Source organism: Harpia harpyja, chromosome 5 (genome assembly GCF_026419915.1).
Source record: "Harpia harpyja isolate bHarHar1 chromosome 5, bHarHar1 primary haplotype, whole genome shotgun sequence".
Classification (NCBI taxonomy): domain Eukaryota; kingdom Metazoa; phylum Chordata; class Aves; order Accipitriformes; family Accipitridae; genus Harpia; species Harpia harpyja.
Genome location: NC_068944.1, coordinates 42565500 through 42592221, shown reverse-complemented (window position 1 = coordinate 42592221; position 26722 = coordinate 42565500). Strand labels below are relative to the sequence as shown.

At 41.1% G+C, this 26722-nt stretch overlaps 1 protein-coding gene across 1 annotated transcript in view; it reads left to right on the top strand.

Annotated features, from left to right (window-relative positions):
• The window catches only part of SLCO5A1 (solute carrier organic anion transporter family member 5A1), a 75450-nt gene extending 56173 nt beyond the window's left edge, over window positions 1-19277 (top strand). Inside the window, exons 6-9 of the mRNA XM_052787469.1 lie at window positions 10832-10991; window positions 13913-14154; window positions 17264-17328; window positions 18564-19277. Coding sequence (XP_052643429.1) covers window positions 10832-10991; window positions 13913-14154; window positions 17264-17328; window positions 18564-19009 — 913 coding nt within the window. The 3' untranslated portion in view covers window positions 19010-19277. The remainder of the gene's footprint in view (window positions 1-10831; window positions 10992-13912; window positions 14155-17263; window positions 17329-18563) is intronic.
• Window positions 19278-26722: the final 7445 nt, after the last annotated feature.

Below are 26722 nucleotides of genomic sequence, written 5' to 3'. Positions count from 1 at the left end.
ATAATAAAGAAGCAGCACTACACATAAATTCATCTGGAATATCTAACATGATAAACATTCTTTTAATCCTCATGGTCAACCATTTGATAGCTTCAAATCATTTACTTGGTAGGCAATTCTTTAACTCAGACATCAAAGAATGATATTGTTCATGGAACAAGAAAGCATGCTTTCGTTTTGAGGTTTAATAAAACACATACTTCATTCTGTAGTTCCAATGCAGTGCAGTGTATGGACATCAAAGCCAGTTCAACAGGCTATATTGGATAGGAGAAGCAGTACAGCTACTTGATTCAGAGTAAATGTCTTGCATGATGCTTTACCTTAACATGGCTATGCCGGGTCTGATGTCTGAGCTACCTGTGCTGGCAGCAGCCCAGAGATCTCAGCTGCATTGGGCAATGTAGACATACCCTGCAGGAGAATCTTCTCTGGACAAACATGTTCAGTTCTACTGTTCTTTTCTTTTACATTTAAAAAGCAGGTTTTTTTCTTTGATAAACTGAGCCATAAACCAGTACAGAAGAGAAGGATAAGCTGCGTTTTAGTTAACATAGAAGTATGTACATACCAGTACTTAGCAAAGTAGGCAATGATATTTCATAATTCAGTATGTTTCATAACTCAGCATTTTTTTAACTGTACCAGCTGTGAGGAATTGGAGGTGACCTGGAGGCATGCACAGATTAGAATACATTTGCAAGGGTTTTCTATTGGTTTATGTTGGGCACAAGCGGTTTTGCCGTTGTTGGTTTGTCATCAGCAGTACTGTCAAGGGCACCTCTGTACTGTGCATCTCAGCATTTTAGAGCCTGTTGTTCCGTGCCCCACCTTGTCTTTGAAGGCATATTTGATTTTTGAACACAGTGTATGGAGCCTTATGTCAAACCACGATACGGCATCCCTTTTCTTGCACCATAGCCAGCGTCCAAATGGGAAGTCCTGAATCAGTGAATTGTCTCCTTGTCCAGATGGCTTTTGAGTATCTCCAGGGATGGAGACTCCACAGCCTCTCTGGGCAACCTGTGCCAGTGCTCAGTCACCCTCATAGAAAAAGTGTTTCCTGATGTTCAGAGGGAAACTCCTGTGTTTCAGTTTGTGCCCATTGCCTCTGGTCCTGGCACCACTGAAAAGAGCCTGGCTCTGTCCTCTTTGCACCCACCCTTCAGGTATTTATATATCCCCCCTGAGCCTTCTCTTCTCCAGGCTGAACAGTCCCAGCTGTCTCAGCCTTTCCTCATAGGAGAGATGCTCCAGTCCCTTCAGCAACTTAGTGGCCCTTTGCTGGATTTTCTCCAGTGTGTCCATATCTGTCTTTTACTGGGGAGCCCAGAACTGGACCCGGCACTGCAGATGTGGCCTCACCAGTACTGAATAAAGGGGAAATAGCAGAGATCAGCTGCTTTGGTTGTTTGTAGACCTGTCTCTTCCATGTTTTGTGGTATAAGGCAACTAAAAGAGGCTCCATGGGGAGCTTACTTATAGTGACAGATTCCTGGATTAGTTCAGTTCCATCTCTCACATTTCTGGTATGTAATGAATCAAAACAGACCCTTTTTGATTATTTTCTGTTGTTTTGGTGCAATTAAGGTTTAGCTAAAGCACGCAATTGACTTACTGAGGCACTTCACATAAAAAAAAAAAAATTCTATTCTTCCTCTTGTACCACCAGTTTGGGTTTCTGTTATTCTTGTATCTCTTCCAGTCCAATCAGCCAGTTGGATCCCTTAACTTGAAAGCAGTGACTAATTGGATCAGAACAATAACAACAAAGAAGGAATCCAGCTAACACAGTGAGAGCGTCCCTTGTTTGACAGCTACACAAAAATTGCATCATTGCTGCTTTTCCAGCTGCTTGCCAACAAGGAGACTGCAGATCTTTGCCATCCAGAATGTCCTTCAATACCAAACCAAAAATATTGCAATCAAATTAAGATGATCCTTTTTATCATATAGCCCAATGTTAAAATTATAGAAAATATGTGGTAGGGGCTTATCTCCTTTCCTTTGTATTTTCTTCCTCCTGTAGGTTACTACAGTGATCTAAATAAATATGAATAAAACCATGTGCAAACCAATTCTTTGTTTAGATATTACCAAAATACAGTCAGGCACTGCTTTTTTTTTAGAAGTGCATTTCATTTAGATTGTAGCCTCATGGGAAGAAAGTCCACCTTTTTTTTCCGATGTGTGCAGTGACTGCCAGCACAATGAGGTGTCAGTCCAACCCTGGGTATCTGAAATAACACGTCACAGCTCTAAAAACTCCAGGCAATAAATCTTGCCTTACACTTTCCCTTTTCTTACTCTACTCCTATACCACAAGCCCTCCACAGAGTAGTAGTCAGAGAGGAGAACAGGATTTAGAAAAAAAAATGTTAGGAACTAGAGTGTCTTTTATTGTTAGTTGCATCTAATAAATGTCTCCTCTCCTTTTTATTAGCTTTACCAGCATCGCGTCATGGAGACATAGAACAGTCTGCTCGAGAAGTGAACAAATGCAATTTGTCAGATGGGATTCTGGGTTTTGTCCCAGCACACGTTTAGCAAACTTGCAGTTGAATCTTATTAATGAAAGGAGCGGCGTCATTGTTTGTAATTGAAAGAATAGTTCAGGAAACGCTGTTGTTTGGGTATGGTTTCTGTTAGAGTGCTTGTGCATGACGGGTGCCTTGGCAGCTCAGGTGCAGTGGCACTGCAAGTTGACAGCGTCTGCACCCACTGAAACAAGCGGGGCAGCTGTTTCTTGGACATCTCATGTGTCTACAGCAGTGGGTGCACTGAAACTAAGCTGTGTTTCCCACACGCCAGCTCACAAGCAGGACTTAGTAGCTTCAGTGCAATTTCATAAGAGCCTGCTCTTTCTGACTGATCCAGGTAAATCTGCGATGTGCTGTGCAGTAGTTCAGGAATCAGTGCTCTGTTTTCCTCTGTGGAGAGTAGGTAGCCTCCCAGTGTCAGAAGGCAGGATTAGTAGAGTACTTTGGTTTAGCTTGCTGCTGGAAAAATACATACCTTCAAGAAAAAATGATCCCCTCCTGGGAGAAGTGTTCATAGAAATCTCTTATATGCTATATGGTAGATCACATGTGATGAAAATGGGATTACATAGATCTGTGTCAGTAGAGTTTTTGTGTCCCCAGCATCTGAATTCCTTCATCCTTCATTAGCTTCTCATCATTGAAAGAGGAGTGAACGAGTGAGCAGTAAAGTTACTACGAAGGCAGGAACCTCTTACAACTGTCTGATAATGAGCTTTTGGAAACAGTTAATAGATGATTTTGTGTGTAACATGTTCTTGAAATGATGAAAAAAAAAAAACCTCTTTGCATGCAAGGCATTTGCTGTAAACAGCAAAAAAAGTCCCGCAAATAAACCTTACAGTGATTTGCTGAGGTACAAAAAGTGATGAAAGCTGGAGAAACACAGCTTGCAGTAGCTTGTTACTAATTTGAGCATATTTGCTTTGCGTATCTGTAAACTTAAGGCTTCTTCTGGGGCAAACAAAAAAATGCCCCTGAGATTAAATTATCACAGTGGTCTCACTTCAGCTTCCGGTTTCTTTCTTCTCATTTCTTGCATGCGTGATTTCATTCACCTTTATTTTTCAGCTGATTTCCTAACCTCAGTGTCATGGTAATGTTCAGCAAAGCAGCTGAAGCAAGTTAGCTACATAAGCGGGGCTCTCCTGCCTGTGGCACAACACGACCCATCTGCTGCTGAGAAGGCTTTTAGGTGATGGAGGGATAAGAGGTCAGAAGAACACATTTCACAGTGTGGGAGAAGTTGGAGAGGGGAACCTGAGCTGTGCCTTTCCCGGCAGCCTGGGCTGTCCCTGGACGTGTCCCATGTGCAGGGTGGCAGAGCCCTGCTGGCAGCTGGCTCGTGGGCATGAGGGTCTCCCAGGCAGGTTGGGGAGTCCCTGCTTAACCAAAGTATTCAGGCATCTGGGACATCCAGCTCAGCAGGCTGCCGAGGAGCTTGTGAAACTCCAAAAATGCTGCCTCTCCTGTTGGTGTGAAAAACTTCTGTCACCGTGCTGCTGAAATCAGTATGTTCCTGAGGAATGTTTTGATGATTTGGTGTTTTCCATTGGAGAAAACGTTCTGTTGAGAGAATACTGGAAAAGTTTGCCTGTTGCTATATGACGTGTTGCTGCATATTGCTTTCTGGAATCCAGCATGATATAAGACAAGTTTCAGCTGATTGATAGCTGAGAAGGCGACAGAACCAATATCAGTCCTGGGTATTTAATTTCCTGCTCAAGCTGCAACTTGTTTCTAAAACTGTTTGTTTATGGCGCAAGAAAGAAAACACTCAGAAAGGCTCTGGTTAACATCCAACTAGACCATAAAGTGTAAAGTAGCTCCAAGAGCTAAATTTGTGAACCTGATTTGTGTGATCAGTAGACAGTCAATAAATATTTAAGAGCTACTTAGTAACATTTGATCGACTGCAAAAGTACCCAGCTGGGAAGACAAGCGTATTCAGCAAAAGCAAATAGTGGTGTATAAATACATTAAAAATGAGTCAAGTGGAAGCCACTAAGCAGCAGTTGTACTGCTTAGTGTCGCTAATGACAGGAGGCGAGGTGACGGATGACGGGGTGACAGTCGCTGTGTGTAGAGTGGCTCCCAGGCCGAGTCTCTGATCTAGTCAGGTCTAGAAGATGGGAGCAGAAGAGCATCCCTTGTGGTCCATGGGGTAGCTAGGATGCAGTAAATCTGATGCTAGCTGTTTACCTTTACAGTGGTCCTGCCCACCCATTACAGATGTGAAGACAAGCAAACAGCAGCCCTTGTGGGGCTCTGCAGCCATGACAGTCTGTATGTGTACAGGATCTTGAGGATGCAGCCACAAACCCAATCCAGATTCTTGTTCAGCTGCTGCCTGGCTGAGGAGGTGCTAAAATTCCCTGGGTATCTACGGAACTGCTTAGAGCAGAGATACTTGAGCTAGTTTTAAACAGCAGTGGCCATTGAGCAATACTGAGAGCAGGGAAAACAAGGCAGCACAGTTAATACAATATTGTGCTGCAGTGCCCGGTGTGGAGAGGTTGTGCATACCAACACAATTCCCGAGGCAAGATTTTTGCTTACGGTGCATGTGCAAATACTCATGCCCCAGCAGAGCTCAGTACTTAGATCTATCTGGTTTTGCAGATTCTGAGGGGGTCATACTGGCATTTGTTCTCAGAAATTCAGGTCTTCTGGACTGGACTGCACACGGACCACAGGCAGAAATAGGATGGTCCCTGCAGCTCCGCTTACCACTCAGGTGTGAGAAGGCAAAGGGCACAGTCTTCTCCTGGAGTTGGGGATTTTCATACATATGTTCTAGTCTCTGGAAAAGGCCTTTAAATTTTGCTCCTGCAACCTCTCCTCTATCACATTCAGCCTTGCATAGATTGCTTCAATATTCTTTGGAACCGGGTTTTCATATCTAATCAGCAGACTACTGGATAAACGATGCAGTGAAGGACGCTTTTCACTTCCATTTGTGAAAAAACTGTCAGCTGGTTTAAAAGTATCAGACAGGAAGAGGAAGGATGGACAGCCTTGTGTCCTGGAGCTAGGGAGATCCAACCTCTCGGGAGAGGATCCAGAAGCTGTGCACCTCTGTGGATTGAGGCCAGAGCAACTGTAGCCATGAGCTGCAGCATTTTGCAGTCTGTGAAACACTGGTGAAAGGTGGCACATGGAGTATTCAAAGTAATCTTCAAAACTAAGCTAATGACACACCAAAGGGTTCTGGTACCACTGTAATAAAACCCACAAGAAAAAAAAATTATCCCAAACTGTGTTCTCGAAGCACCACCTTTCTTCACTGTTCAGCTACCATGCGCTGTAGCTATGAAGAGTCACAAAACCATGCAGGTGAAAGACTGCATGGCCCTGTCTTCTGAGCTAAACTGGATCTCTGCCATTGTGACCACTCTGGAGAAGGTAGAGGAGAGCATTGACTGAAGAAGGACTTTGAGACATGTCTGAAATAGGTGAATTGTTTCCAAAACCCAGAGACTAATATAGTCACCTATTCTCAAGGACTACTGAACTGAAATAAGCTATTGTTTGTATTTTGGCCAGAGTTCTCCAAGTGACCAAGCATAGACTCTTGTGTGGTTTCAGGGAGCCAGGTAGGTGCAGGTGCTTAAGCTTCTGTGACTTAAAGATGGGAAGGAAGCATCTGAAATATATCCAAATCAATAAGGGATGTATATCTTGTTTCCCACTGATGACCACTTTATTAGCATTGGCTACTAAGTTTAACAGTTATTGTGGAGGAGATAAGAACTGCCTGATAGTGGGTTTTTGCTAGGAAGTCAGGAAACTGGTTGCTACAAGAGTTGCCCACCTTCTGTGTGGTAACCTCTGTCCAGCTATTTAGTCAGAGAGAATCTGACCCTGAACTCCTGATGTCCCCAAGAGCACCATAACCACTGCACAAATGGATGGTGGATACAAGGAAAGAGAAAGGAGAAAAAAAGAGGAACGTATAGAGATGCAGAAGAAAAAAGAGTAAGCAAGAGAGGAAGCTAACTAAAACCTTCTGAAAGGAGTTTTCCATTGGAAGAAATGGCTTCAGTCCTGGTCCCTGCTCCAGGATTTCCTTGTAGATATGGCAGTAGAGAGTTACTGATGAGGAGACATGGACAGGATTGAGATCATGTTGAGCTTCGGCAGGAAGGATGGAAAGAGATGCCATTCTGGAGCTTGCTGATAAGAATACCATCAAGGAGATGAAGGTTTGAACCCCATCAGGTTGAGGAGGACCTGGAACCCCAGTGTGCCTACCTCAGGCAACTGCAGAGCTGATGAAGAGGAGGAAGCTTCCTCCTCCACTTCAGAAGAGATGTTACAAATCCATGAAGTGTGGTGTGTCTGGAGAAGGCTATCAGCACCAAGGGGCAGCTTTTTGCTCTGTGTGTAGGAACTCACTGAGCTATCTGTAGCGGGCACCGGTATTCCTGTACAGTGTCAGGGTGTAGAGTGTGTGTCCCCCCACTTCTAGGAGCTTGGTCACCTGAGTTAAGGAATTCAGCTGGCTGAGTCCAGGGTCAGCTCTGTCACTGCTAAGAGCTGTTGTGAAGAAAGCTGGAGGTGAGGGCCTGCCCCTCCTTTCTCTTGGACTTGCTGTGTGATCATTGGACTGAGTCTGGCTGTGATCATTGTCTGTACACCCAATTCTGATCTGGTCTTGCCATCACTCTCGGCTCCCATCTCACCTTCCCTGGCCAGAGTGCCAGTCAGAAAGGCATTGGAGGGAGGTCAGGCCCCCACTTCCATGTTCTGAATTTTTTGAGATCTTCAGGAGTGCCAGCTGTCTTGATTCCTTACAGAACCTGCCTTTCTGACTTTGGCATCTGGAAGGACTAAAAACTTTCAGGTTTAGGTATTGCAAATTACAGCCCATAAAATAAGTGGTTTGAAACTGGCCCTCTTCTGAAAAACTTTTGCATTGCAATACTGAATATTGCAGTCCCTAACATTTGGGTACTTTGAGACACAAGATAGCACTTACAAGCCTGGAGTGCAGCTATGACAGAAAGTAACATAATAAAATGGGAGTTTTCCTGAGTAACAGGAGAAGCTTCAGGTGAAAATGTTGATATCAGCTGCTTTTCAGTTTTCAGTAGCTTGGAATCACCTTATGCAGTGAAGAGGGAGCATGGGTGCAGAATTCGGGAACCGTGATTTCTTCAGACAGAAAGGTATTTAGGAAATAAGACCTAGGGTCTCTAGCCTCAGCTAACCCTATCACTTGGAAGTAGATTGGTATGAATAATGTCATTCAGGTAACTTTTCCATTGCCTCAATGCATTCATGTTGCTGGCAGTGTTTTAAACCCAGATGAAATTCCAAATCAGATGCAGAAAATTGAACCAGCAATAAACCACACTGCAGACTCTTGCTTTTGCACTTATTAATTTAGCAACCTGAAACAAGACAGAGAGCATGGCAAGTGTAGTAAAAATAGGTGTAAATATAATATGGGTCATTTAAAAGTTCATGCTTGTTATAATTTGGCTGCATAATGGCAGCAGAAAATAACCTACATTTCAAAGTGTGTCTGCATATATGTCTAAGCGGAACAGTTATTTTCTTTTTGGTACCTGAGCTAGCATGTTCTGTAATAGTATGGATAAAAGGTAATACTTTAAGCCTATACCTTCAGGTACCTTCTAGCATAATGCCTTCAGGTAACACTAGATGTGATTAGATTAGATTAGTTAATATTAGATGTGGCTTATTTAATTGCAACTACAAGATTTCACTAGAGCTTGCAAATATTTTCATGCTGGCCATAGGACTCCCTTAAGTTTATTTTTTCAGGAGCCTTCATGTGTTCAGAATTTACAAGCAAAGTAGTAGAAGTGGGGGCTGTCAGACAAAGCTAGCAGGAGCCAGATTCAAAGCAAACAACAGCTTGTGTAACAGGCTGTGGACTTTCAAAAAATCCTTGCTGTTAGATATTGTAGATGCAAAAAATGTAATCTTAATGGGAAAAGTATAGGGGAAAAAAGGGGGGGTTATTAACTAAAAAACCACATCAGACTTAGAAAATATTTTGGGCTGAAACTCGTTAGAGGCTGAGAGAATACTTTTCTTGGGGAAGTTACTTGCCCTGTTCTTGCTCTTCCCTAGTCATGTTCTTACGGCTACTGTTAGAGACAGGATACTGGTGAAGAGGCAACCACGGTCTCAACAACCATTTTCATTTAAAGGCTCTCACAGAAAATGTACACATGCAAAAATAAATTTTCAATTAGTCTTTAGCCAACCAAGGAAAAAAAGCAATGCTACAAAACTCATCTGAGCAATCGCAGTAACTGAAAGGGCCAAAGATAGTATAGTAGCTCTTTATAAACTAATCTGAGGTTTTCAAGAAAATATGCCCATTAAAAGTAAATGGCATTTCAGACCAGTTATTTGTCAGAAAAATATGCTATGATCATCAACTACTTCCTCATTAATGAGGAGCTTCTAGGTAATAGAGATTGACACCTTACATCCTCTGATATTAGCTCTATGTACACTGGGTCAAGTTATGCCAGTCTGTTTTTAATTTGGGAACAAATGGGTATCCACTTTCTTTAACTCTTTCATTTTAACTCTCTCTGTTTCTCTATAATCAGAATTTTTATATACAGTTATGTAGGAGTTTTTAATATTCTTTTCTTTCAGTGAGATTGCCCTTGTGCCTGCTAACGCTTTTCCTCCTTTGTTTTGTACTCAAGCCCTTACCCTATCCAGGAATTTTAAAAGTCCAGTGTCACCTTCGGCTTTCCTTCAGCACAGGGAGTAGCTGTGTGTCTTCTCTAGGGTTTGTGCCCAAAGCTGGGCATTTTTAAATGACCTGGGAGTTGTTTTGGGCAGGGCTGAAGTGATATGGTACATAAGACAGGAGCTGGTTAATTTAGTGACTGTGTGACTTAGTCAACCTGAGTCAAAGCCTGTGATGATGACAGCTGGTGGTCAGTTGTAACCAGAGTTGGCTACTGGTAGCAAAAAGCACCATTTGATCAGTGGGTTTTTTTTTCCCCATCATCTTCTCATGAAGAGTCTGTGGTCTTGCAGATATGGACGCTGCTATTACTAAGGCCTTTGTCACTTCTGGATTGAGCTGCAGTGGTACAACTGATACGGTAAAGTAGAGACACAGTGGGATTATATGTTTATAAAATCTCGATTCCAGCCATGAGTTGCACACTGGCACTCAGTGGTTCATACTGGCTGCCCCTTGGCAGCTCAGGATATCAGGTATTGGTTCTGTCTTAGGAGTTTGTCTTGCTTTGGGACTCCCAGCACCCAGGGCAGTGCCATTTGGGGGGACCAAAACTGCTTCCAAATGACATGCTCTCTCCAGACAGGGGCCAGACGTGCCATGCAGAGGTGTTTGCTGGAGGAGAGGGTGCATTGGGAGAGACCTGTAGCTGTCTCAGCGCAGTGCTTCATTCGAGCCTTGTTACATGAGCCACTGAGCTCAATGAGTGCCATGAGCTGCTGCCTTGGCTGGGGTCCCTTTGTGCATTCATCCTGTGGTGAAGACGTGCCCAGGCTGGCATGGTGCTTGCCAGTGAAGAGTTGATGCAGTTCCCTGCTGTGGCAGTTGAGATCTGGTCAACCACCTGTTTGGAGCAGCAGTGGTAGATAGTGAAGAGCCCGCTTTTTGGTGCGTGCGTGTCCTTCAGCTTTGAATTCCCTTTAGTTCCTTCTGAGCATACTGCCAAACCCTTCTGGGGAGGACCTAGAAAGTTGAGCTTTGGCAAGATTTTGGGGAATGGTCCGGGGAAGCCGAGTAGTGGTTCTTCTACAGACATTTAGTAAAAGCACAGCACTCCTCCAGATCTAGAGAGCTTCCTGTAGATTTAACATATACATATAAATAATACAAGCATTAAGTTTTCTGAACACTTGTTGGTATGTGGGAGGAGATGCCTGTTAGTTCACATAATGCTTACATCTAGTCACTGAGCCCTTCACTAGTAATCAAAACCAAATTGCTGCAGCTTAGCATAGACATATAAAATAGTGGTGTCTTAACTCTTAAAGGAAAAAAAAACCAGGGGAAAAATGCAACTACTACCTAGGCAAATAAGACAGAAGTTTCAAACTTTGGTATTATTTTTGTATTGTGTTTTTAGTTGATGGCAGAGATGCCTTGGGTGTTCTTCTATATTGTTTAAATCATGTACATAACCTAGAGGTAATGCTGTCTTTCTCTGATAATCAGTTCTGAGTTCCAGTGTTAGTAAGTAGGATGTTTTCTCCCTCTGAACAGCAGGATATCTGTGCTTGCTCTACTAGCATGTTCTTTTTCCTTTCTTCAGTCCCACTCTTGCCATGGCCCACAGGAATCTGACTGGGAGCTGCAATGTTAACTGCGGATGTAAGATTCATGAGTACGAGCCCGTCTGTGGATCAGATGGAATAACATATTTTAATCCTTGCCTAGCTGGCTGCATCAATGGTGGAAACCATAGCACAGGGGTAAGTGCTTCACCCACCCACCCACATATAACCCGCGAGTCGCCCCTTGGGACTGATGCAGATTGAAGACTGCTCTGTTTCTAGTGCAAGCATCCCCCCTTTTCTTTTTTTGGAAATGCATTGCCTGTTACAGCCCAGTCTTCCAGTTATGCTGGACTGGGGAAGGGCATCCTGCTGGTAAAATCCCACTATGGAAATTTGGCAGTTTCTAGGACTGGGCACAAGAAAACAGTTGAAAAGTAGAATTGGACCTAAATATCAACAGAGCATTATGGTTGTGCTCATTCCATACAAAACCCAAACTCTTAAATTCTTCTGTTGCAAACCTGTCCTTTAAAAAAGGATAATTAAGAAAGACAGGAAGTAATGTAAACATTGATTTTCTCAGGACTTGATTGTGCTTTCCAGAAAGCTTATTTATAATGTACCAGTGCAGTCTTGAGCCAGCCTGTGAAGCACAAGGGTGTTAGGTCCAGTGCTGTGCTTTCTCAGGTTGACTGGGTAATGGTCTGAAAATGCAGGTTCATACACAGATGGCATTGAAAACAGATTAGTTTCCCTTACAGTTTTTTTTTAGAGTATCATCTTGCTGGTTTTTATTAGAAAATTGCTTTGGCCCAATTCAAAAATCCTGTGATGTGAGCCTGTGGGTAACTTTCAGTGTCTATATAAGTCTTACTTGTGCTTTGCTGGATTGAGACATAGGTTTGATCTTTGCTACATTTCACCTGATATCAAACTGGCACTATTAATTCATTTAGTAGGGAGGTTATTTGGGAGTATGTGCTTTTCACTACAGATTTTGAAATGTACCATCTCCTCTTATGATTTAAGAAAAGATCCTTCATGGCCTGAAGTTTTAACTTGGTAGCTAATGATGAATAGAATAGGGCTGACATTGGTAGGAAAATGCATTTCTTCATTAAATAATGCTTTATGTAGGGTACTATTAAAAACAACAAATGTAAGCTTGTGCCACTGTGTAACACACAAAATGTTGCTAACCTATAACATTGGGATTTAAGTTTATAACATACAGTGTTTTCAAAATTAACCATTTAAAAATTGGAAGTAGGAGAAAAGGATGCCAGTCTACAGTTCATACCTGTTTTATATATATATATTCCTATACTCCAGCATTTCTGTTGTGTCATGTCTGTCTCGTTTGGTACACAGACTTGGTTTCTCTGGTGTTGAACCAAGATTGTGTAGTAAAGAGGACTATTTTCTGTAGGATGCCTATTTCGCATTTGCATAAGGAGATTAAGGTGAGGGACTGTAGGAAGAAAGCAGATACTCAGGTGATATTAGAGAGTGGAGTGCTGCCTTGGGAAACTGGATTCTGTCACTACTTTCATTCCTAAGTGATGTTGGGCAAGTCACTTGAACAAAACTTCTCCCAGTTGGTTGTTAATCTTGCATTCTTCATATTCTGGATGATGGACATGAGCAATAACCAGAAGTGCCAGTTCTAGAAGCACTGAGTGCCTAAATCTGTATCTGAAGGCATGAAAAGTTACACACAGAATATATTAAGTTGTATATAATGGAAAATGTTCTGAAAAAAAGGATCCCGAGTGTCTCAGATTAGTCACCCACATTTGTGAAACTTTTGATCTGTTTCAGTTACTTAGCTACAAAATTGAGATAACAACATCAGTGCCTCATCTCATAACTGTTTTGAAGATAAATTACTCCTTTTAGAAAGAGTTAAGCCATAACAGTGAGTGTGATAGAAAAATCCATATGAAATGAGAGTCACACTGCCTTTGTGGTGGAATGTATGTTTAGTGTGAGGAAAAAAATAGCTGGAGCTGCATTTTGAAAATGGGAGGTAAAATACTGGATAAATTGATATATTATTAAGATGTTCAGCTAAAACCCATGGGAAAAAAATGTGAGGCTACATCATAGCATGAACACATACAAAGGTATACATTAAAGTTGACAAGCAACCATAATTTGGATATTTCCTGATGTCCAAGTGCTTAAATTTACAACCTTAGATGGTCTTGCAATGTAGCTTCAGTGCATGTGTGGTCCTAGGTTTTATGAATGCAAACATTGAAACCAAAAACTCCTTCCTGTAGCATTACATGGGTCCTGACCTGTTTCTTCTCTAGCACTGGAGCATTCTGATCTGCTGCACACCCCTTTGCCATTAGATTTGTTGAAAAAAGTAGTAAAATAAACGTGACAGGAAGCTATTTCTGATCTAGCTCGTTCTCACCTTGCACAAATCACGGTGCCCTTTGCCTGTGAAATGCCACTTCTTTATATTCAGTCTCTTCATCCTAATTTCAGCCTCTTTGTCCATTCAGGGATCCCTCATGTCCTCCAGTCTCACTGTTTAAGTCTCTGCTTTCCCCTTATTCTCTGATTTTGCTCCTGTCCACATCCCATCCACATCCACACCCACATCCAGCTGGAAGGTCCTGGGCTCCAAGCGTGAAGTGCAGCTTGTTGCTCTTTGGCCAAATCTGGGTAGACTTACATTGAGATGGCAGAAGACACCTCCTGAATATGCAAGTCAACAGCCTGCCAAATTCCAGAATATGGCATTGTCAGTGCTGCTTAAAGAGTGTTTCCTCACAGTTTTTGTAATACAATAGAACTAAACTTTTTCTCCAGCCTCCCTGTCAGAAGTGATTGAATTGTTTCAGCAGAATTTTCCAAAAATATTCCAGAATGTTTTTTTAAACTCAGCCTAAATAAAGCAATGGAAAGGCAATCTCATCATGGAGAGTCCTGGCCAGCTTTAAAAATGCTTGGTGGTAACCTCGCTTGTACTTGGGGTAGTGATGCTAGAGGCAGAAGTTTCCTGACTGAGAAGTACTATGGGACTGTCGTACCATGTGTCTGTGCAATGTCTTTCTTGTATGGGTTTTTCATGTGGAAATGTTCTTTTTCGTTCTCCCCAGGTAAGAAATTACACAGAATGTGCGTGTGTCCAGAGTCGCCAGGTGATCACTCCGCCAACAGTGGGCCAGCGCAGTCAGCTCCGTCTGGTTATTGTCAAAACCTACCTGAATGAGAACGGCTATGCTGTTTCTGGGAAGTGTGATCGAACCTGCAACACACTTATCCCGTTCCTGATATTTCTCTTCATTGTTACCCTTATAACAGCGTGCGCCCAGCCGTCAGCAATCATAGTGACACTGAGGTGAGAACTCACTTATGGTTTTTTAATTATTTTTACTGTGCCTGCTATCACCAGTGCCTGTGTCAGAAGAGGCTGGGGCAATGCAGCCAAACTTCTTCAAGCTTATGTATCCTTAAAAAATGAATAGAATAGGGCTGACATGGATAGGGTGGAACTTGCTTGTATTTAGAATATGTAACATGATAATACACTTTAGGAAACATGAAGTGCCCAGCTATTTCCAGGCGCTATAAAGAGAGAACAAGTAAAAACGTCATGTAAGAAAATGATTACTCCTGAAGAAATTTTCAGCCTTCTTAGAGCAATGGTTTGGATTTTCAAATGCAAATGAAAAAAAGTTAGTATTTAAAATTATCCTTTTCTCTTCTTAAAATTGTTCATTCCTGCCACATGCCTGTGTTTGACTCTTCACTTTTTTTCTTCACAAGAATTTTGAACTTGTACTGTAGTAGTATTGTTGTCACCATGGTCATTTAAGGATAGAGAACAACACAGTCTTTGTAGGGAAAGGTAGTGTCATCTATTTGTCCATTTGGAAAAAAGTGTTCAGGGTTTTGGACTGGCTTTTCCCATCTCTGCCATCTGGTCGGATAAACATTATCACTCTCTGTAACATCTCCATCCATTTAAAATACAGCTTCTGTAAGTGAACTTCAGCCTGATTTTTAAAGAAAAAAGTGAGCTGAAAAAACAGAATATGGTCATCTGCTAAAATAAATTTGTATTTGTATAATACATGTTGCTGTTGTCAGAAGAGGAGGAGGAAAAATTAGAGGAAAATGAGGTAATTATTTACTAGGATTTACAAAGCACACCCATAGGTATTTGTTCTACTGGTAACAGAAGGACAAAGAGAATGGTTTAAAGATGTCAGTTTGGTTTGGAATCTGAAGCTGAAGAGCTCTCAGAGTTCAAGAACTGAGTTCCTGTTGGACGGAGATGAGCTGGAAGATAGAGAAAATAGAAATAAAATAGAAATAGAAATAGAAATAGAAATAGAACAGAACAGAACAGAATAGAATAGAATAGAATAGAATAGAATAGAATAGAATAGAATATTTCAGTTGGAAAGGACCTACAATGATCATCTAGTCCAACTGCCTGACCACTTCAGGCCTGACCAAAAATGAAAGTCTGTTATTAAGGGCATCGTCCATACACTGACAGGCTTGGGGCATTGACCACCTCTCTAGGAAGCCTGTTCCAGTGTTCGGAGATGCTCTTCAGAAGCACACCCAAAATGATCCAGATGCAAATGGGCATTCAGTCCCTGGGACCAGGTTAGAGCTGATTTGAAGTAAATCCCTACAAAACCTGAAATGCTTGTGGTGGTAGACGTCAGGTCCTCAGCATGAGCTGTTTAGCTGTATAAACTTGCTTCTCTTGAGCTGCATTAACTGCTAACATAGAGACACCTTTTGACCTGGTTTTGTGTAAAATCTCTTTCCAAACTGAGCTTTTTTAAACCAGTCTCAGGACTTTTCTTTCTGCGAGAAGGGTCCTCCCAACCAAGTCGGATTTCTCCTAGTAGTGTTGTCTTTACAACTTCACTCTGATATTCTGAGACTGCTGATGTTCTGCTGCTGCCCACGATTAGACCCCCTATAAAAATAATAACGGTAGATCTTTGTAATAGGTCATGAAGCCTTAGAAAACATGAGGCAGATCAGGACTTGGCTTTGCTATCCTTAGGCTCAGCTGGGAGCACAGCTCTGAAACCCTCTGGCAGGCACCTGTGTCTCATCCCCAGCAAGGACGAGCACTCCCTTGCTGTCATTTTTTCAGCTCAGGTGGCTAGGGTTTATGCAGGAGCCTGCTGTTGACACATGGAGGACTGTGCCATGTCATGTGGTGGAATTTGTCTTCCAGTTTGCTTTTCAAAAAATCTACAAAATGGGTGCAAGGATCACTGTTAGGACTGTGAAGCCAAGTGCTCAGGAGTGGGCACATCAGACTTCCAGTTGCTCATGCCGCCTTAGCTCAACTGCTGTGTGCACAGCGCCATTCAGAGACTTCTGACCTTATTCCTTCTCTCTCTGGGTTTCCCACCTGTACAATAATAATAATAAAAACCCATTGTCATTGCACTGCAATTATGCAAAGGTAAACTACAATCAGTGAACATTAATATTGCAGTGAGCCTCACAATAGTGAGGTGCATAAGGGACATCTCCAGCAGGATTTTGTAATGTCCCATAAAAAAAAGGGTGGCCCACACACATGAACAGTGACACCCACTGTCCCAAACCACATATTTTGCACAGTGCATCGGTCCAAGATTTGTGGCCCAAGTTGGTTCTCCGATTTCTCAATTTCTGAGTGAGTGCTTGACTTCAAAACCTTGATTTTACAGTTGCACCCCTTTGACTGCAGTATTTTTGTGTGTTTTTATCTTATATTTCAATGTCATTAGAAGCTGCCTATGTTAATCTCAGACCTTCAGGTTAAGATTTAAAAATATTTTTTAAATCAGAAGAAAATTGGTGGTTTACTAAAATTGTAGTTGCACTGTGGAATATCATTACTTTGTATTCAGTCTTTCGAAAGCTTGACATTTTTCCTTTGAAACCAGTGGAGGAAATCTTGTATTACTTGTGTTGAAAAGGAATGGTGTTTAAAGAGACTGTTTGGATGTTTCTACTGATATTTTTCCTAAAGTATCTCCAAAGTGATTATACTATGCAGAGATCCGTTAAATTCAGAAGCCGAGTATAGCTTACAGCAACTTAATTCTCCATTAATTCCAATTTATCTGAAAAAGATGAAGAAAATAAAGCAAGACATTATATGAAATAATAGGAAACTGTCATGAGAAGCCATAAACATTTTGGATGGACTCTCTAAATTTCCTTAATGGGTTTGGATGAAATTCTTCAGGGCTTACACAGGTAAAGAAAGGTTAAAAGGCATGATTGAGATTTTGATTAAGCAGGGACGGGAGGAGCTGGCTGTATTTTTTCCTGGCAATAAGAGTTAACAATATTAGAAGCTAAATGGAAGAAATTTAGAGAAAGACTTTTTATAGCTCAGAAAAAAGCCAGCAGGTAGAGCCAGGACATACCACAATTCTTATCTGTTACAACTTCAGAGTTTTCTTTTTGCCTGCTAGGTCTGTGGAAGATGGAGAGCGGCCCTTTGCACTAGGAATGCAGTTTGTTTTATTACGAACTCTTGGTAAGTCTTACAGTTACTCATCATTTCCATAAAGGCTCGCCATATTTGGTTTAAATGTACCATAAAAGTACTAAATCTGCAACTAATTACCTGACTAATTGTATTAGGAACCTAAAATTAATAGCTTCTGAAAACGTTGTAGCTGACAATGTATTTAATTTTTTTTTTTTACTGACTTTCTAGAACATTTTTGTCCCAGAAAGAGACATTTTTACAGTTTCAAATTTTATTTAAAAATTAATAGTTACTAAATATTATTTTATAAGGATTTTTTCTTTTTTAGAAAGATTTTTATTGCTTTCAGCCATAACAATAGCTCTTTGCATTTTTAAAATAAGAAGCAATTGTTACTTAATGTCTAATTTCAAATGTTTCAAAGCAAAAAGAGTCCATGTTAAAAGTCTTTATTCCACAAAGTAGTTTCTTTCAAGCTTTTGAAATTCTAAAATCCTGCCTATAAAGAAGACTCCAGGTGTTCAGCTACTACAAAACTTATGACTAGAGGAAGCAAGGACTATTTTCTAAGAGAACAAGAGAAGAAGCCTGTATAGCTGCATCTGGAAGTTGTCTTTGAGGAAGGATGTTTCTGACTTGTCTTAAAGGTGTCGTATTTCTGGAGAAAGCAGGAGCATTCAATGGGCTGACTGCATTTTTAGCAGCTTTAGAAGTTAAAGTCTGTTTCTGAGGAAGATCTATTCAAAAGAAAATATACAATTTTAGTGGTCTCACCACTTCCATCCATCTTCAGTAAGAGAAACATTTTGCTGTCTTTGGGACTTTTTCTCCTGAATCTAAAGCAGTAACTCCTGCCCTTTCCCAGCTCATGGGCAATGGATGTTCAGCAAGCGACACTCTGGAGATAATGCTGTATTTTGTTCCTCTCCCGTATTTTATTTCCTGAGAGCAACATTGGATTTTCTTTTGGGGGACACGTCGTTCAAGAAGAGCTGTCTGGGGATGGCAGATTGAAGCAGTACCTGTTGTGAGGTGCTGCTACATTGTCTTCTTTGCTTGAATTCTTTCCTCTTTGTGGTATGTTTCATGTGTGGGCTAAGTAGCGTTGGTGGGAAGATCGGTGGACCAGTTTTCCATGTTTTATGTTTCATGTGAGAACAGCGGTGTGGAAATCTCAAAAATTCTCGACTTTTACACTGTTTGGCTAAGGCATATAGTTTCTTTAGACATTTTCCACTATATGCTAACACATAGTATTTCTGTTGCTGTTTTTATTTCAGCTTACATTCCCACTCCAATTTATTTTGGGGCTGTTATTGACACCACGTGCATGCTTTGGCAACAGGATTGCGGCATACAAGGATCTTGTTGGGAATACGATGTCACCTCATTTCGTTTTGTCTACTTTGGGTTGGCAGCTGCTCTCAAGTTTGTTGGATTCTTTTTTATTTTTCTGGCCTGGTATTCCATTAAGTGTAAAGAAGAGCAACTGCAGAGACAGAGATGGAGGGCTTCACCAGTGAACACTGTGAGTGAGATGGTTGGCCAAGCTGGACCCCAACAAAACTATGCACGGACTAGATCCTGCCCTACCTTCAGTTCCCGAGGAGACATCAGTGTGGCACAAGGAATGAACTGCGTAGCACAGACATACCCCGGCCCTTTTTCAGAAGCAATAAATTCCTCAAATGAAAATGCATTGGAAGAAGTCACTGCTGAGATATAGACCCCTGGCTTGGTAATGTAATATTTAGTTTTGTTGGTTGACTTAATTACGGCGCCTTGTAAAACACCTGTGCCTTCTATTTTTAATCTAAATGTAACATGTGATAAAACCAACAAAGCTTAATGTAAACAACCATAGTATGTTCCTGAGGGCTGGATACCTCAAACCAACCCAAGTTCTTATTTCTACCCTCCCGACAATGGAGTTTTAAAAATTGTGTTTGTAATTATTTCAGATGTGTCCATTAAATGTCCATGCTCTGATCTAATGTCATGTAAGGGTGAGGTATTATGAACAGCAGAAGTCAGTGGAAGAGTGACAAAAACTCATATTGTTGATGTCTAGAAGTCACAAAAATGCTTAAATGTATTGTCAACTTCATATCCACAAATCATATTTTTGAGATGAGTAATTACTGTGAGTTCTGCTACAAAGCACAACTGAACTTTTTTAAACTATGCAACTTATTTGGATAATTTTATGTGCAGCAAATTAAGTTTAACATTTGCTTTAAAAGACATTACTGCAACTGAATTTGAAAGGGGCTATTTTCAGACATAAGCATTAAACTAAAAAAGAACATAAGGTTTAAAGTACTGTTAGTAACATGTTAAGCCATACAAAAGTTATGCATCAGGTAGTGCTTGCAAATGTTGAGTTGTTAATATCTTTATCCTGTCAAAATACGCATTAATTTTCATTTGATGGGATGTAGTCATTTTTCACGAAGTACACAGGCTAGGGAAGTATAATGCTTGGAGTAAAAAAACTTCAGTATTAATCTATAATAACATTAAGATGTAGGAATCGTACACACATACCAGAGCGGATATGTGCATGTTTCTGTAATGTTATTTAGGTGGTCATTATTAGCACCAAATCCAATCTTTTCCTGAAGAAGAAAAAATAACCAGTTACAGCTTGACAGGAAGAGCTTGGCTGTCCTTCAGAAACGTGTGCCCGTCTAGTTCAGCTTCGGTGAAAAAATCTCGAGGGAGAGCCAATTGCCTCATTTTGTGCCTGAGTGGCCGCCTGGGACCCGGCAGGCCCCTCGCAGCCAGCGATGGTGCGGGGTTCGGGCTGGCACCGCTCGCTGCCTGCTGCAGGAGTGAGCAGAGAGACCCTTCAAGTAGGCTGCAAGCCTACGAGGCTTTCCCCTCCGCTCCCGGCACCGCCGGGGTGCTGTGCTGCCTGCCACCAAGGACAGCTGGGGAAGGGGTGCTGGCTCAGACCCCGGGTCCCTCTTGTTTCTGCCCCACTTCTGCCTCTCCCGCTGCCCGGGGCTGGGCAGGCTGGTGAGACAGGCCTGGAGGTCCTAGTTGTATGGTTTGTCCCACACGTGGCCGCTTTTCCTTTTCTCAGCTTCATTGAAAGCTTCTGTGAAGGCAAAGGGTGAGTCGTCTCTCCTTTGCCCTTCCAGGGGAAGATCTAAGAAAAGAAATTGTCTGCAAGCCTGGACCCACAGGACACGATGTGGCCTTTGCTTATTCCAAATTACTGTAGTGTGTTTTCTCCTCAGGAGATGCTGAAACTTTCTAATCAAATGTACGTGGCATTTAATTTCTTGCTCTGGAGGCTTTGTAGTGCCATGCTTATGATGTACTAATAATGTCTCAAAGGGCAGAGAATTGATTTCAGGTGGACACTAGGAAGTCAAAGCTGTATTTTGCCCTGCAGGGAAGGTCTTAGGAGTTTAGGAAATTAAAAGAACTCTTTAAGAGGTCTCAGTGATAGTCAGGTTTGGATTTTGCCATGTAGAGAGCTTGTGTGAAAATAAATAAGAAAGAGCAGAACTTCTACATATTTTTGAACGGAGTTATTCCTGGTTTAATTTTTAATTTATAATATGTAAGTTGATCAAACATTATGTGGAACCAAGTCCTTGAAATTAAAGACAGTACTCTCCTTGGCATCCATTAGGTTGTCCTGGGAAGAGTAGATTTCCCTCTTCTCCTTTGCCAGCTGCCTTTCCTTGTCCCCTGGCTCTTCTCAACTGGCACATGGGACGACCCATGGGGCTGGTTCCCCTCTTCAAATGGTGGCTGCTTATTTCAGAATGTCTCAGTCCATTTATGTGACTTGTAACGATTCCCACTCTCTCTGTCTGCAAACTCAGATGCTTCTACCCCAAACTACAACGTAGGGGAATATCATTTTAATCACCTCCTGTTATTCTGTACATATTAATAGCTTTTTGGGGTCAAGCCTGAGAACTACTCTTTTCCCTTGTGCAGCCACCAGGTACAATACATCCTCAGTCAGCATGTGCCACCTGAGATGTTCACCTTTACACTTCTCATCCCAAGGAATAAATTTCCTTGGCTCAAAGGTACTGAGTATATTTTTTTGCCATAGGAGATCAGAACAGATGACAAAAACATCTCCTTTTGCTCCAGTCTCCAATGCTTCTTGCACCAAGAAATTCCAGCCATGGCAAAAATTGAAGCAAAGCAGTAGGACAAAGTGTAATTGCAGCACATCACCCATCCATTTTAATCACTCACCCATTTTAATCAGCACAGGGTGAGGTAAAGAGCGACAATCTTTTCAAATACCTCAGAAACAGAGCATTTAGGGAATCATAAAAGGCTGGAGATGAATCATCTATCCTCATCTATTCCATTTCATGCCTTGTGTGTGCTTCTGTTCCATGCGAATAACAAGAGAGAGCAGATTAGGTTTGTAGGATTGTCAGGAGCTGACACTGATGTCAGAGAATGAGAGTGATAGAAGTGACACATCTGCAACTGCTGCTGCTTCTGAGCTGATTTCAAGGGAATTCAGAGCTTGTTGGGATGGAGACCACCTGCTTTTTAGGAAATCCTGACACACATCTAAAAACATTCATCTTTTGAAACGTTTGAGAAACTGGAATGTAGAGGGAAAGATGTTCACTTTGGAAATACTGAAAAAGCCTTGTTTACATACATTCAATAGCCTCTTAATTTCCCTTCTAGAATTATATGCAAAACGTAACATAAAAAATCGTTAGTATTTTTTGATAAAGATAATTTTGACAATATGAATATATTTCTACAAAATCATTTAATTAAATCAGCATCCTCTGAAAGAAAGAAAACCCAAACTCTGGCCAGTTTTTGATTGATTCCTGAAGGAGGCTTTATTGTGAGTAAGCTGTAACAGTCTAAACTAAGCCAATAAAGGCATGCAGGGGAAACACATTACCTTCCTAGAGAAGTCAGTTCCTTGTCAACACTGACTGAAATATGGACTGAGACCTGCTGAACAAAGGCTATTTTCTGAGGTTGTCATTGCTGAAGGAATCAGAATCGCCAGAGAAATAGTGTGCACCCCTGGCAGTAGTCATGATCAACATGTGGTGCTAAACCAGCTCACAAGAAGAAAGAAGGACCTTTATCTATCAACAAGTGAAGGTGGCCATGTTGTCTTTCTGCTGTGAAATCCTCTGACCACAGAATATAAAATTCCATTAACCTGTAATTTCTGCCACCTTTCTTTTCTACTCCCAAACACTGAAGTTTGGTTAGCAGCAAGCACAAGAAAAAGTAAAGCAGAGGTCCTGCTCACCCACAGGCTGCTCTCGCTAGCAAACCCAAGTCATCTACCTGCAGGTAACCAGCCAAGAATAATACGGAGCAATGACACTTCACAATTAACTACAAGTCCACAAAGTGCCATCATGCCATCGCAAGGACAGACTAATTTTCTCTAACACCACTTATTCCTGATTTAGAGTGAGAAACGTGAGAGGAGAAGTAGCCCCAATATATGGACTTGACTGAACAGGTGATTGTCCCTGCTTAGCCTCCGATTCATCCTTTTTTCCTCAAAAAGGGGAAAAACTTCAGAAAGGGTGTAGCCATGGCCTCGGGTGCTTATCAGTGCAGCACCCTCAAGAGATGGTTCGCAGAGCTTTCAGGGGCTGTGGTCTCAGCTGGAATATCTGGAGAGTGGGACTCTATATTTCTAATTCTAGGCAAAAGCTCTAAGGTTTTGGTCCCCCTTTTTCCCCATGAGCATACTGGATCTAATATGGTATAATTTGGAACTGGTGGCATTTTATATCCTTTCAGTACAGTGTGAGCAGCTGCAAGAAACAATGTTGAATATCATGGTGCAATTTATATTTAATTGGAAACTTCGAGTTCTTTGACCAGCCGTTGTATCTTTAAAAGTGCATGTAGTAACATGCAGTTCCTCTGAACTTGCTGTTCTGTAAGTGAAGTAGGGGCACAAATCTCCTCCTAGGTATTAGAAATGTAAGTTTGAAAGCCCCTAAATTAGTTACAAACACTTGAGTGTAGTGTTTTCAGAAATATCTTTTCTTTTTTTTAAATATAGCTTATTAATTCGTAGCATTAACCATTCATTATGTCTCTGATCCAGCAGAGCACTTAAATATGTTTGTAGGTTTATGTACTTAAGTAATGCACTTAAAAATAATGCATGTATGTAAGTATTGGACTGAATCCCATCCACATTCAAAAAGGAGTTCCTTTACCCAAAGAGTAATTTCCATGCTGAGTTTTTGCCCCCGTGGATTCAGTGATCATTGTAACCAGAATAGCACAAAGTAGCACTCGAGTACTCCCGTGTCATTCACGTGTGGCTGCTTATGTATCTGGCAATGGAGGAAAGCTTTCGTTTTCAAAGAGAATTCAAATTCAAAGTATTTTGTGGATATCCTCAAAGATACATTCTAGCTCTTCCTGCCATTTGCCTATTTTATGAATTTCTGGCTGAAAATGTGTATGTTACGTGGGGAGATAGATTAAATAAGGGCATCTTTCTGACCTTAAAGCCAATGAATTTGCTCAAGTAATGCTTTAGGTTGGGACTGTGCCCTTCAATAGAATTTGGACCTAGAGGTTCAGGTGATACATTTTCAGTATCCCGCACAAATGGAGCGGAGCACTGCCTGCTCTGTGTAACTCCCGACAGCATGGCTGGGAGAGGGGTCAGCACCTTCTGTACTGTTCTTGCGGGTTTTCCCCCCAAATGCCTGAATTATTGCTGCCTTACTACAGTTTCTGTGTGTAATACCACAGTTTTTGTCGTGTTATATTGACATAAAACTGATGATAAATAGGTCCAAAGTGTCTTACTGCTATTTTGGAGCCAGATTCTCAGCCTCATTAGTCTGATGACGCTGAAGAGCTGGACATTAACAAGCAAGCTTTAGCAAGCATGTGTGAGCTAAGTGATATCAAGTGCTTGTTTAGCTTTTATATTGTTCACTGGTTCCTACTACTGTTTTCAGCGATCTAAGACAAAATAGTTCCTAAACAAGTTTATCTTTTTCTGTTTTCTCAATAGTGTGTCTTTTACAACAGCATAGGAGATGCCATGCTGCATGCCATAGTGTCTGGGTTCCCCCAGCTGAAGCCATCCAGCTGTGGTTGCTTTCCAGGGGCTTAAAACACCTGGTAACAGAGATTTACCTTGACTGCAATCTGAATTGGCATTGCTTTGGACAGAGTACTTGCCCCTTGGAAATTAAACCTGTATCAACACATTTCAGGTTCTTCATGTACTGGACTTGATTTTATAGACATTTTTATCCTTTAGAGTGCTTAGAAGATGGACAGTCGACATCATGGTGGTAGATTCATTCTTTCGTATAGAATTAGGGCTTTCTTTTTTTCTTATAACATCTTGTTTTACAAATAACAATTCAAAAAGCTTACATGTAAACATTGTCGCAGAGTAGAGATAGGGACCCTTCAATGTAGCGAGTAGGTATGGCCAGGGTTCACATGATTCATCTTCTTTATACTGAGTGTCACTAATACATGTTATTATGTGGCCAAAGGTTTGAAAGCCTGCCTGATCCTCAGGAAGGAAATTTTCCCTATCCTTTCCACAGAATATATTACATAAATTAAGGAGCACAGTTAACACTATCCATATCCCATAGCCATATCCATTACATTAACTACAGTTAATAACTGGATTTTAGCAACCCCTGCTCCAGTCCTTCAGATAAGCTATTTTCTTTTGACTTAATACAGCCTTTTAAACACAGACATAGCTCTGCAAGTTCAAAGTAGCTCCAAACTTTTCTTGGTTTCAAGTGTTATGAAATAGCTGCTTGTTTATTCAGGTTCCATTCTACTCTTCTAATTATTACATTATCTGTTGTGTGTACTGTATTTTCTTATTTTTTCTGTCTCAAACCAGTTGTCACAATGTTACCCTTTAACAACATTTTGTTCATGATATAGAATAGGTGAAAAGCTGTGGAATTCATGAAGGGCTACAAAAAGCATCCAAAACATTGTTCACCTTGAGGAAGGGTGAGACAGCTTGATAATCTTTGGACAAATGACTGAAACACTGTGGTGCTAATAGGTACTGAAGTATTTTTTGATGTATTCGCTATGACTTAAATGACATATTCAAGACATGTCAGTGATGCAACTGCATGTGTTTTTGTTCTTAAAGTCTGGGCTGCTCCAGCAAAGACAGTGTTTGTAATTCCTGCTGGGCCAATTCTTACCTAGCTCTTCTGTGGGGAAGTCATTTCAGGAGGCAGTATAGGATTTGGCCCAGCGCTAACAGATGAAGTAATAGCTACACAGACCACAGAAATCTCATGTAGGATGTATTCATCCTGCTGTAGCATGTTACTTTATTTAGTGGCTTTGCTTAAGCAGAGGCTGAGAATAAATTCTACAGTAATGACAAGAAACACTGGGCTAAATTCTGGGACCCCTTAACCAAGCAACGTTAGTTTGAATTAAATTGAGGATTCAGATCTGAAATAGTAATGTTCTTCCATGGAATACCAGAAAGAGAGAGGTAGAATAAGAGCCAATTCTACCTCTAGCAGTGGAAAAAGGCCAAATCTGGTCAACTTTAAAGTGAGCTATGATTTAAAACAGAGGTTTTTGGTTTTAAAATCTTGAAGACAAAATTTTTCCCTTTCATTTTGAATTCTCAAAGGTAGTTATTTTGTGTTATTGTGCCTGGGCTGCTCATGCAGAGGAGGCATTTGTATCCTAAATAGCACTAAGAGGTACACCTCCCACTGACAGGTCAGAAATTTTACCTCTGTAACAGACTCCATATTTGAAGTCATGGAGGGAAATTTCAAAACAAAAAAAGTGTACAAAATCATCCGGAACTGAGTTTTGGTAGAAAAAAAAAAAAAAACCAAAAAAGAATTTGGAGTCAGTGAGATCCATGGTTGAATGAAGGCTTTCCTCAAAGAAGACCTGCTCTTTTCCCCAGTTGAGCAAATGGGAGTTTTGCCCTTGGCTGCAGTACATACCTCTACCAAATGATTTAAGCAGAACAGTAACAGTCTGGGTAGTATTTTAGGAGCATGGAGTGGGCACACTGCCTGTAACTGTTTAGTTTTTAAAAAACTCATTATTAAGCAACTGTTTAGAATATTAAGGAAATTTGTAGAGTATGTCTGACCGTATGAGCGTGTGGGTGCTGTGCAGTGGTAAAAAGAGACTAATTGGTTTATGCAGTTTGTTTTGCATACTTTAGGCTCCTGTATGGGGTTTTTTAATTGGTATTTATTTCTCAGCAGAGCTTAGAATAATTTTAAAGCTGTGTAACACATCATTTAATGAAATCTATTGTCAGCATCTGTTGTAAACATGTGTTTACAAAACAAACTCGAATACTTGATATTTGGAAATAAAAAATAGTGTATCATCAAGTGTGTTTTATTTCTAACAAAAAAAAAAAAGAAAGAGACAAAAAAGGTATGTGGGT